This window comes from Triticum urartu, chromosome 6 (assembly GCF_003073215.2).
Source record: "Triticum urartu cultivar G1812 chromosome 6, Tu2.1, whole genome shotgun sequence".
Lineage (NCBI taxonomy): Eukaryota > Viridiplantae > Streptophyta > Magnoliopsida > Poales > Poaceae > Triticum > Triticum urartu.
In genome coordinates, this window is record NC_053027.1 from 341,776,181 (window position 1) to 341,789,463 (window position 13,283).

Below are 13,283 nucleotides of genomic sequence, written 5' to 3' on the forward strand. Positions count from 1 at the left end.
TTTACTTAATTTGTAATGAGCAAACTAAAACTATTAAAGAGGTATGGGATGGGGAAACCCTCCAGTTAACTTTCAGAAGGAACTTTGATGACAAACTCATGGAGCAATGGTATCACCTAGTTGAGTGTGCTAAGAGCATTCCCCTCTGTGAGGATACAAATGCACTGATATGGCAGCTTGAAACTAAAGGGGTTTACTCTTCAAGCTCTCTGTATCAAGTCATCAATTTCCGTGAGGTGCAGCCAATTTTCATCCCTGCGGTATGGAAACTTCGGGTACCCCCAAAAATCCACGTTTTCTTATGGTTGTTCTCTTATAACAAACTGATGACCAGAGACAATCTGAGGAAAAGGCACATCATTAAACCCCTTGATTGTGTCTTCTGCACCGATAAAGAAACCAACTCTTACTTGTTTTTTGATTGCATTGTAGCAAAAAACATCTGATCATTTGTGACTGACCACTTCCAGGTCCAGATAGGAACAAGGTTTGGATCTGTAGCCGAATTCTAAATCTCTAACAAGAAGAATGCTGCTTTAAATATAGTTTCTTCAGCAGTCCTGTGGTGTTTGTGGAAGTATAGGAACTCTATCATCTTTAACAACACCATTTGGACTTCGATTTCACAGGTGTGGAGACTGATCCTCAGACCCCTCAAGTTCTGGGCGATCTTGGCCCCGGAGGGTGGCAGGGCTCGTCTGGAGGTTTTCCTGACAGCGCTAACAGCCCTCTCGCAGCAACCGCTGAGAATAACGAGTGGCTGATGCTGAAAGGTTACTCAAGAAATGGGGTCGTGAACCAATGGGGCAGGGTGAAGATCTCTGAAGATGACTGGAGCTTCCATTCCCCAAAGAAGCAGGGAGCCTCGATGGACAAAAGCAGGCTGAGCAGCCCGGTCTCGACCCTTGCCTGCTGGTCCCCTCAAGCGGCTACAGCACCGCCTTTCAAGTTGAGGAGGTCTGCAACGATGGGAGAGGACACATCTCCGGAGATTTCAGTCTGATAGTTTACTGTTCTAGTTCAGGCCTGTGTGCCGCTTCGATCTATAATAGATCTGTATTCCGGTTTACTTTTTTTTCTCCTAGTGCTCTTTTAAGGACGAACTGCTCCTCTAAGTGAGCTGCTGTAAAATTGGATGACGAGTTTTGGTTTCATTCTGAGTAATGGAACCGGGGAGGTGAGCCTCCCTGTTCATCTAAAAAAAATGATCCAATTCAAGGTCGAGATTGTGATGTAAAGTGTATGTACCACTACATTTTCCCATGAACAGAAGTTTACTCCCTCCGATCCATATTAATAGGTTGTACTAGATCAATGACAATTAATATGGATAGGAGCAGTAACACGAAAAGAACGTCTCCAATATCATTTGTGGTCCCGCAACCAAGACAAAACAAAAAACCCTCTATTCTTCTATTTCCAGTACAAGATTAGACCTTTTTCCCACCTCTAGTCAGTTTACCATTGATGCAGATCTTTGTGCGCCTCTTATTAATCCTTCTAACAGCAGCTAAACATACAGCAAGACAGTAAAAAGCCTTATTTCTTTTGCTTACACGTCAGACAAGTGGCAAGAACTTGGAGACCCTGCTGTTTGAGTCGCGATGACTACAACAACTGATGCTTCCACGTTAGTCTGCTGTGATGGGCCGTCACTGATCCTGCCGTCCACTGCCTGATCCTCCGGTCGCGTGTGCTCATCTCTAAGGCCCACATGATGCTGCGCATTTGAAGAGCAGTCCTCTTCGATGGCTTGTGTTTCCAGATCGGTTGGAGCGACGCTGGCAGCTCTGGGGGCAGTCAGGAGCGATACTCGGCAAAGAGGGCAAGTAGTGTTCTTAGAAAACCAGTGGTCAATGCAATCGATATGGAAGGTGTGACCACAAGGGGGTATTCTCTGAAGCCGCTCATCTGCTTGATAGTCTGCTAAGCAGATCGAGCACCTGGCAAGAATGTTTACTGTTCAGCAAAATATAGCTAACTAAAAGAAGAATGCGGTGTAAAATTGCAGCAGGAGTGGATATCATTGTTGGCTAACACATATAGTTGTAGTGAGAGAGCTAGGGATGGAGAATACTTTGGCAGAAGTAGTGATGGAAATTACACATGCATGCCAAACAACAAAGCCTAGGGGAAAGATGCCTTTCTGCTACTGCGGTTACTGCAAGTAACATACTACTGTCCTTCATACAGCTTCAGGCGGATAAAATAAGCCTTGGAAAGCCTTGATTTATTTTTGAATGTTGAAAGCCTTGATTTATCCAAGCGGAAATGACATATTTGTTGAAAATTCTTAGAAGTCGGGTCTTCCTACTTTCATATGATTCATGCAGGACTTTCTTTCAGGACTTTGGGGCCATAGCTTGGAAAGCTTGTACTTATGTTGGTTAGAAATAGACCGTACCGTGCATGTTAGCAGCAGCCAGTATTTGAATTCTTATGTAGCTACTTTCATTTGATTGCAATAGAAGTGGCGTGCATCCTGTCACTCTTGATAGTACACTATTTATGCACGCCCATGTAACTCTACTTTTCTTCAATGACAACAGAACAACAAAATCTTTTACATCACTTGAAAGTTTTAATAAATGACATCATGCATTTTAATTACGCTACGTTCCCAAGCGTAGAGATGTCCACGGATTTGTTTCTAAAGAAGCTAGTCCATAAACACTTCATAGGGCATATTACATATTAGTAGCACTCCCACTACTTGTTATGGAAAGCTGGAAACCCACATCCTTCCTTTCCCTAGCTTCCTTCTATCGTACTAGTATAACCATTAATTAGGGTTATCAACCTTGTGCCAACTGAAGGATCTCTATTTATTGCAGTACCAGAGTTGATTTCTCATGTTCAACAAATTTCCGAATATGCACCGTCCATGAGTGCCTTGCTAGTGGTTCACAACTGGCTAGCTCGCACTTAAGTGCATACACGGATTAGCGGCATAAAGATGCAGACTCTAGCAGCCTTGATTAAGAACACATGTGTCCACTACAGAGCTAATTCTTATAAGCTACTAAAAGGACAGATTCAATAGAAAGTTCAACTTCAAATCATCATTAAACCATATATTGATAGTACTGTCAGTACATATAGCATTTTTTAGAAAAACTTATTTTCACAAACATATCATAAGGAAAGACTATAAGTGCCTCTTGGGTTTGTGACTATCTTTGCCACATTATTTTTGTCACACTTGCCTAACTTGAGGTGTTCAAATTCTTAGCCACACTTTGGCTTGCCTTAGGGAATCTTGCGACATTTTGTGTGTGTATGATATGTGGGGCTTATTGCTCACAAAAAGATTCTTGCCTTAGGTGTGGCTATAACCAAACACCCACCTAACTTGGCCAAACTTAAGGTGTGGCTAGGAACCAAACAGTCTCTAACACATTTGAGACAAAAAGCGTAACAAGTGATTGTTAATTGATGAGATACGGTCTAGTACAAGTGTACACCACTATATTAACTGCATTAAGGAGACAAGGAGCGGATCACTGACTGTGTTTCCCTGATCAAGAAGCTCTCCTTGAAGATCACAACTGGCAACATCTCACGCATCTCCTTATTTATGCCACACTCCAACTATAAATGCAGATATGTTCAAATAAAGATAAATCAAACAATAAGATTTGCAATACACCAAGTATATTTAAGAAAAGCATGCATGGGGGGAACATAAATGGCCAACTTACCCTAGGGTTATCCCCCCTGATCAAATTATCAGCCCTCATTTGCAAGGACTGCCAATTCGCTCTGCGCCGCCACAGGTAGAACAAGTAGAAGAAGAGAAGCAAGACGAATGTGAAGAAAACTGGCACAGAGAAGATGAAGGCCTGGTATAGTTTAAGCTCAGGCGATACGGCGGAGCAATAGTCCGGTGGATCTGGGGAAGTACAAGAAGACATGGCCAAACCAAAATGCACTTACAGAGTCCCTAACTGGCACCAAAATCTCTAACCCCAGTGAACTGTAACATTCCTAGATGCTATGAGCTATCCTGTTGTGTCTTGGTCTCCCATCCCATGAACCAACTGCCGGCCTCAGCACATATCACAAGATACAGTAAGCTAAAACAAACGAGCTTAAAGGAAAGCCAACGAAAAACAAGCACCAGTCCCACTCCCAGCCACCTAGCAACCTGATCAAAGAGAAGTAATGCTACTGACAGTGGATTCCCGACTAACAAAAACGCGCGCTCCTCTCTGCTGATCCAACCGGTGATACCAAATTGCTCGCGAGAATATTGTCGGAGGACCTCCCCAGCCTAACCTAACACCGCGAGAGCAGGAGCAGAGAGGTATACGCCCAAACAGACAGCTATTTCCAATCCACCTGAATTTAACACATAATTGGCACGAGATGGGTATGAACAGATCGCGATTCGGCGTCAGATACTGGGGAGGCCGAGGTCGCGGGGCCGGAGCGGCAGCGGCAGCGAACTGAACTAGGAAGAGCAAGAACGAGAGAGGAGTTCAGGCGGGTCCAGCGAATATGGGCGGCGGCGGCGCAGATCGGGCTGGGAGGAGAGGCGACTCCAAGAGCTAAAAACGAACAGGGAGAAAAGGAAAACAACGGCTGGGCTCCCAGGCGGCCACCGGCCAGCCTATTTTTCTTTACAGTCACCGGTCACCAGGCCAACGGCTGGGACTGTCTATTTGACATTTTGACTGTTTTACAATTCAGTAACATTCACAACTGTTTGTCCCAAAAGCCCCCAACCGGCCACTGCATATTTCCTTTTATTTCGGGATAAACGGGTCAGGCAGAATCCTGACCCGGTTTCAACTAAACCACATCACCACCAATCCTCGCTGCATCGCTGGACCACAGCAAACAGCTCGCCATGAACTTGCTACTCACGGAAATCTCCAGCCCCTCCTACATAACATCATAGAGCTCACCTAACACACATCACAAAAGGAAGAAACAAATCAGGCCGATGGCCATGGAAGAAGGGTGGGAAGAAGAACAACGAGCAGTTCAAAATCAGATAAGGCAGGCAGCCATGAGAGAGAGGGGTGAATCTGGAGAGGAAGGTGGAGGTTTACCTAGAGACAAGCGTGAAGGAAGAACAACAACTAGGCAATTGGGGAAATCCCAGAAAAATCAAAAGGTCAGGCACAAAAACTACTGCTACCCCCTAGTACTTCAACTCTTCACCCGCTTCACCTCTCTTACAAGAAAAATCCACAAAACAAATGCATCAGAGAAACTACATACAACTTAAGAAACAATCAGTAGACAAGAACTATATACTCTGGAAATAATTCGTCACTAGCAGTAGATAAAACTTGGATAGTTGTATAATTTACACTGCAAGCACACATAGTGCCTGGATTGACTCTGGAAAGAACAGTAGCACACCAAGAATTACACTGAAACTGGCTAAAACAGACCAAGGATTACAGTGCAAAATCCCCTAGTAATTACATAGTACTCTCTCCGTCCTACGATGTAAGACGCTTTTTAATACTAGTGTAGTGTCGGAAAACGTCTTACATTATGGGACGGAGGGAGTAATTCCCAGTGCAAATTGCACAGAAATTACAATAGAAATTACATAGAAAAATACAGTGGAAAATTGCATATAAATTTTAGTGTATCAATGTAAGAATGCATCAAAACTTACATCGGTAGAAACCTATTGTATTTACACTGTTAAGATACTACTGCTAATTGTACTCTTACTGACGTTCCTTTTCCAAAAATGCAGATTGGGAGCACGACAAGAACAATAACAAAAGATGATCTACTATCAATGTCACAGGAAGATATCATCCTAAATGTGAGTACCAAAATCAGTAGCAAAACACTTGCACGAGAATGATCAGTACATGAAAAAGAAAAACTCACACACAAATACATTGCAAGAGTCATTTTCATTTACTGCGTTCCTACAGTCACGCATTATATACAAGGTAAGAAACTAACCCCCATAAGTCTCAGCTGAAGACGATTTGATTACTTAGCTTCCCCATTTGCAATTCATTAAAAACTATTTTTAGTATTACTATTATTTCAGTATTACTATTACATCAAGAATTCTGGTTTAAAAACATGTCGCATACAGGTACATTCGGCTAATGGTACAACACAACTGAGAGTGGAGGAGTCCGGTAACAAAACACAAAACACCAAACAACCCATCAGTACATTCTACAGTAAGACTAATGAAATGGAGAAAAATTCATGAATACACAAAAGTAAGAGAGAAATTTACAACTTTAGTATTCTTGTGCAGACATTTGAAGAACTGGAAAACGAAGCTACACGAAATGAAGAAGGTGCAGAAGAGCATAACCCGTGGCATGCAGACCTGTTTGGCACCATGAACTTGGAACAAGTGGGTACATGAAGACAAAATTTCAGTAAGATACATATCATAAAAGTTGAAAACTAGTAAGAAAATTATGACTGAGGCGAAATGCGAAAAAATGCAGGTAACTGAGGATGACCCTAGTTCAGCAGCAACACAAGCACACAACACTTGCCAGAATAATGAAGAAAGAGAAAGGCCAAAAACAGACCACTCACATGAACAAGATGACAACGAATACCTTGACGAAGAAGACACTGAAAGATTCCTGCAAAATGAACAAGAGGCTGCATCAGAAGGAAATTTGATGAACACTAGCAGCAACTTCAAGCCACACCTAGGCATGCAATTCAAAACAAAGGAAGAAGGCCAGGAATATATCAACTTCTACTCCAAAATCACTGGATTCTCAGTGGCAGCACTAGCAGCATCAAGAACAACAAGCAAAAAGAGGAACAATGAGGTGACCAGAATAACTATGAAGTGCAACAAGTGGGGAATTAATGAAAAAAAATAAAAAGAAGCCAAAATTCAGGAATTACATAACTGAAATCAATGTAAATACACTGCAAAAATGGGGGAATATACACTGTAGATACAATGTAAACCATCATAATTCTAGGGGAAATTACACTAGAATCAGGGGCCATATAAATGTGTCAGGGATTATGTAGCTAAAAACATTAAAAATACACAGTAACTCATGTAAATTACACTGGAACTAAGGACAAATTACATTGAAACTACATGATGAATTACACAATAGTTATTGGGAAAAATAAATACAGATTAATTCCACTGAAGCTACAAGATGAATTACACAGTAATTCTTGGGCAAATTACACAGTAACACTACAACATGAGTTACACAGTAAGTCTATATTGAATTACACCCGACAACTACAAAGATGAATTACACTGACAACTACAAAGATGAATTACACAGTAAATTCTATATTGAATTACACTGAAACTGCATGATGAAATTACACAGTAAATTCTATATTGAATTACACTGAAACTGCAGGATGAATTACACAGTAATTCTATATTGAATTACACTGACAACTACAAAGATACATAGTAATTCTATAGTAAAATTACACTGAAACTACATGATGAGTTACACAGTAAATTACACTGAAACTACATGATGAAGTACACAGTAAAAATGTGGCAAAATACACAGTAAAAACTACTAATTCTAGAGAGAGAGAAACACTGAAACTATAGGCTGAATTACATAGTAACTACCGTGCAATTTGCATAGTATATTACATTGAAACTATGGGGATTACACAGTAAGTCTGACACAAAAAATACACAGTAAAAACCTAGTAATTCTAGAGTGAAAAAACACTGAAACTATGGGCTGTATGGGCTGAATTACATAGTAACTACAATGCAATTTGCATGGTATATTACACTGAAACTGAGGGGATTAGCAAGTAAGACTCAGGCAAAAAATACACAGTAATTCTAATGTATGCCACTGAAACTCTAGGGTTACACATCAACACTCGGCACAACCAAAAGATACAAACCTGCATCAGATACACAGTTACCAGGGGCATTGCAGAAAGCTTAAAAAGAATACATTGCAGAAGCACATAAAAAACACCCCCAGGCAACTAGGAGGAACCTAAGTACATCTAAACTACGAGGAACATATGCACTTGCAGGACAAAAGGGGACCTGCAACAGAGGGCATAGGAGGAACCTAACTACATATAAACCTACCGAAATCCAAACATATACAGACCCTAGAACCAACACGGCCAGAGGAGGGCAAACACCCATCTGCCAGCAATCAAGCGAACCACCTACCAACGCAAAACTGATCCATACATCTATCTGAATCACAAACTAGTCACGCATGAACCTACCACGAGCAGAGGAAGAACTCAATGGCGGACAACACGAAGCAGACAAGGAACTATGGCGGGACAACGTGAACCATAACGAACCACAAAAACTACAAGCACCTACCATGAATCTACAGCACCACGGCCCTGGAACACAACACACACCTACCACGAACCCTAACAAAATCACATCAGCAAACTGACCTCCTAGATCTGGAACCTATACACCGAGAAATGAACAAAAATCATGCGCTCGCGAGAGAAAATGAGAGACCAACCAACCGCAGGAGGCGAGAATCAAAGATAAATTGGAAAGGAATCAAGCTCCACGGGTGGGGGATTTGAGAATCGACATGAACAGAAAGGAATCGCCTCCGCCGCCCGAGCGCGTGTTCCTCTCTCTGCCTCGCTATCTCCTCTCTCCCTTGTCGCTATAGTACCGCTCAAATGAAAAGGGAAAACCACGCCCAGAATTCAAATAGGACAAAAACCGGAAGGGGCGAATGGGAGGGGCGCGAAGCGGTAACGGGCTGGGACAAAAAAACGGACCCGATAGAAAAAACAAGCCCAAAGACCAGACAGCCAGGCACGAATCTCCACGCAATAGCGGACGGCCAGCGATTTGAATGTTCGCGAATTGAAAAACAGTCGACTGTAAAATAGCAAATCCGTAATAGTGCAGCTGCACTAATTGGGCTGCACGAGTTCATGCGGTACACAATAAAAAAACTCACACTAGAAAAAAGACAATTAGTATTCTGTGTCATCATTACACTATAAAAAAAGAAAGTATTTGTTTCTCATCCCATCGAACGCTCCCTACTTTGCACAAATCAGTAAAGAAATGACAAATGCGTGCATTTATTTAGGCTTAATAAAAATTTAAAAAGCCATAACTTGTGATTCAAGTCTCGGAATTTGAATTCGTTTTCACCGTTGGGTTTCTCACGACGAGTTCTTCAAAACTAGATCCTCTGTGGATATGTTTCGACAAACTTTCTGTTTTGAGCAACTTTGAATGCTAAAGAGGCAACTTTAATGTTATAGGAAAGCAACTTCTTCTTAGTTTGCCTACTATGATTGCCTATCAACGGGAAGTCATTATAAGCTGCCTCCCATGACTATCTTGTTCACTAAATTCACATATAAGTTGTCCCCAAATGCTTATTAGTGCAGTTGCACTATTTGGAGATGTCTAGCGCACTCTCCCGAGCCATTCGATTTGGCACGAATCACGCGTAGGTGCTTTCCTGTCTGGTGTGGCGACCGAAGGTACGGTGAGGCCCATTCCAAAAAAATAAAAAAGAGATGACCACTGCAGTTCGTGGAAGCGTCGCGCCCACTCCCACACCCACCCATTTTTGTTTCGGTTACCATCGAAGAGACGGAGGGAGAAAGGGGAGGGGATTCACTCGTGCCACATCGCGATTCGCCATCGGAGGGAGGCAGCAAGCGACCTCGGCGACCACACAGATCATGACTCGATTTCGAAAAAACTACCACACAATAAAAGCAACAAAAACACACAGAAAAATATACTTGGAGCCCTTTTCTTATGCACAATACATGAAAGATAAGATAGTTGCCCACAATTAACCATACAGTTGCATAAAACCATGTATCACATTGCGCAATCCTCATGAGCAGAAATATTACCAAGACCATGATTTGGCCAATATCTAAAGGTTTTAGATACCTTTCAATTAAGTCTATTTCAAAGTGGTGTATCAAGAATTTCTTCTCTTCGGGTAGGATCCAGTGATATGATCGTAAACACTTGGTGAATGGTCCTAGAGGGTGGCGGGGTGGAGCTGGTCATGGGGACATAACTAAAAGCATGAAGTTTTTTCTATGGTATTAAGTTTATCTGTGAACCCCTAAAAAACGAACATGTGTATATTTGTTATCCCTTTTTCAGGGGTTATAGTTGCCCACAATCAGTTATACAGTTGCCTAGAACCATGTATCTAGTTGCCCAGTCCTCGTGAACAGAAACATTACCAAGTCCATAATTTGGCTAATATGTAAAGGTTTTAGATACCTTTCAATTAAGATTGTGCCATAGAGATGCATCAAGAATTTCATCTCCTTGGGGTGGGATCCCTTGGTATGATAGTAAATACTTGGCGAATAATTATAGAGGGGGAGCGGTGTGAGATGGTCATGGAGACACAACTAAAATCACGAAGTACTTTTAGGGGATTAAGTTTATGTGTGACCCCCTACAAAAATGAACATGTGTATGTTCTTTACCCCCTTTTTCAGGTCTCATAGTTGCCTACAATCAACGATACTGTTGTCTAAAACTATGTATCCAGTTGCCCGCAATCAACCATACAGTTGTCTAAAATCATGTATCCAGTTGCCCACAATCAATCATACAACTGTCTAAAATCATGTATCCCATTGCCCACAAAAACCATACAGTTGTCTAAAACCATGTATTCAGTTTCCCAATCCTCATGAGCAGAAACATTACCAAGACCATAATTTGGCTAATATGTAAAGGTTTTAGATACCTCTGAAGTTTGTGTCATAGAGATGTGTCAATAATTTATCTCCTCGGGGTGGGATCCCTTGGTACGACCAAAACTACTTGGCAGTCTGAGGAGATGACATCTGACTTGATGTTGAAGGGAGCAATGGATGCTGAGGGGCCCTGAGAATGCCCCCTCATCATTCGGTTTGGGAGGTTTCAGATGTACGGACTTGTTCAAACAAATTAGGTGACCGTCATTGGATGGTTAAAGGTGTCTAGAGAGGTTGATCACAACATTTGGGGTGATTGTCTGTCCTTATGGTAGGCAACTTAGAGGTGAAGCTAGTCAATTGGTAGTCATGATAACCAACTTAGAAGTATCATCCGCTGATAGGTAGTCATACTAGGGGAAAAAGGAGTTGCTTTCCTATAGCACTGAAGTTGCCTATGTAGCACACAAAGTTGCTCGGAAAAAAAAGTTTGTTGAAACCTACTCAAATGGGATCTAGTTTTGAAGAACTCGTCGCCAGAAACACAATAATGAAAACGGATCTAAATTCCGACATTCAAATCAAACATTATGACTTTTCAATTTTTTTGAAACCCCACATGAATGCACATGGTTTCTCGGCTGAGGTAACCTGAGGATGGGGGACTACGTACTTTCCTTTTTGGTAGGCTAGGATGATATGTCACATCAATTTCCTAATATGGTGGGTGTCCTCGAGCAGTCCATCGAGCGCCCATGTGCTGCCTAGCCATGTCCCACTAAATACGGGTGTCTTTCCACATATTTTTTACAAGCATCTCCTCATTTATTCAATCGTAAAGGTCGTAGCATCATTTACAACCATATATATCATTGCTTCCGAGTGCAAATCCATGCAGACATTAAAAGAAGAAAATCTTGCTATCCTAACGAGTTCATGAGCTACTTGATTATTCTCTCTATTAAAATGATCATAAATAACATGAGTGAAGTTTCTCTACTCCTATAAAAAATTGAGTTGGTGATGATGGTGTTCCTGCCATTCTTCATCTACACCCTTTCAATTTGCATCCAACGCATCTAAGATGAGCTAAGGTAATTTTGCGAAAAGACCATCGCACACTAAACTCTTTGTTTGCAGGTGCCCCCCTACCCGTCCTGTTCAGCCCATCTCTCCCCATCCAATCTAGAAATCTCAGGACAAAACGATGCCATGGAACGATCTGGAGAAATCGCTGTTGTCGTTGCGCTCCGGCCCCAATGGATCTCATGCCTCACTATCGACCACCACCAGGACCCCCTATGTTGGGAAACATAGCATGCAATTTCCAAAAAAAATTCCTATGCTCACGCAAGATCTATCTAGGAGATGCATAGCAACGAGAGAGGTAGAGTGTGTCCACGTACCCTCATAGACCGAAAGCGGAAGCATTTGACAACGCGGTTGATGTAGTTGAACTTCTTCTCATTCCGACTGATCAAGTACCGAACTTACGACACCTCCGAGTTCTGCACACGTTCAGCTCGATGACGTCCCTCGAACTCTTGATCCATCAAAGTGTCGAGGGGGAGTTCCGTCAGCACGACGACGTGGTGACGGTGATGGTGAAGTGATCCAGGCAGGGCTTTGCCTAAGCACTACGAAGATATGACCGGAGGCATAAACTATGGAGGGGGGTGTTGCACACGGCTAACAATTGTTGGTGTGTGTTCTAGCGGTGCCCCCCACATATATATAGGTTGGAGGGGAGGGGAGGCAGCCAAGGGGGTGCCCCAAGTGTAACGCCCCGAGTCCGATGCGCCAGGTGTCTTCAAGTCATTCACCGTCGTTGCCATGTCATTTTCTTGCGTGTTGCTTCTTTGCCATGTCATCATGTGCATTTCATCTGCATGCTTTTCAAAACTTGCATCCGTCCGGGTCTCCCAGTTCTCTCCGTTGTCCGTTCCGAGCCCTTTCACTCTCACACGCGCCCGCGACACCTCCGAAATATTATTTTTAGGTGGCCAAAAAATGTTCTCGGAATGGGTTGAAAGTTGGTGTGCGGTCTTATTATGTTGTAGGTAGGCTCCTGCCAAATTTTGTCGCATTCCGAGTCCGTTTGATAGTCTAACCGTCATCCGTAGCGGCACCATTGCAGGTTCATTCGTCGGACGTTTTCGGTCTCCGAAAACTGTTGCCGGGCTGCATTTCTCCTCTCTCCTATGATCCCAACCCCTCTTCACAGCTCACTAATCCAGCCCACTAAACCCCCCTACGATCGGAACCGTTTGATTCTGATCGGAGGGTCCAAAACGGCCTCAAACCCACCAACACTAGCCCCTACCCTATTTAAACAGCCCCACATGCCAAATTTGGCATCCCCTACCTCTCCCCCTACCTCCCAGCCACCTCCACTTTGCATTCCGTGCCGGCCAACCCCTCCTCGCCACTTGGCAAGCCGCCAGCGGCCAGCCGCCGCTTCCAACCACTCAGGCGACGCCACCTCGCCCAGCCACGCGCGCCCAGCCAACCCTGGATTGCCACACGTCCTCCCCGCACCTCCCACCTCACGCGGCGCGCCGGGGCCCGGATCTGGCCCGATCTAGGCCCGAAGCCCGAACCGCGCCGTCCCTGCGCCCTGAGCT

The 13,283-nt window shown here is 43.2% G+C and overlaps 1 protein-coding gene across 1 annotated transcript; it reads right to left on the reverse strand.

Annotated features, from left to right (window-relative positions):
* Positions 1-1,391: 1,391 nt before the first annotated feature.
* On the reverse strand, positions 1,392-4,616 carry LOC125513443 (RING-H2 finger protein ATL58-like). The gene is made up of 3 exons (XM_048678562.1): positions 3,702-4,616; positions 3,509-3,591; positions 1,392-1,943 (listed from the first exon to the last, which is right to left on the reverse strand). The coding sequence occupies exons 1-3, from the start codon at positions 3,912-3,914 to the stop codon at positions 1,553-1,555; spliced, it is 687 nt and encodes a 228-aa protein (XP_048534519.1). The 5' UTR covers positions 3,915-4,616; the 3' UTR covers positions 1,392-1,552.
* Positions 4,617-13,283: the final 8,667 nt, after the last annotated feature.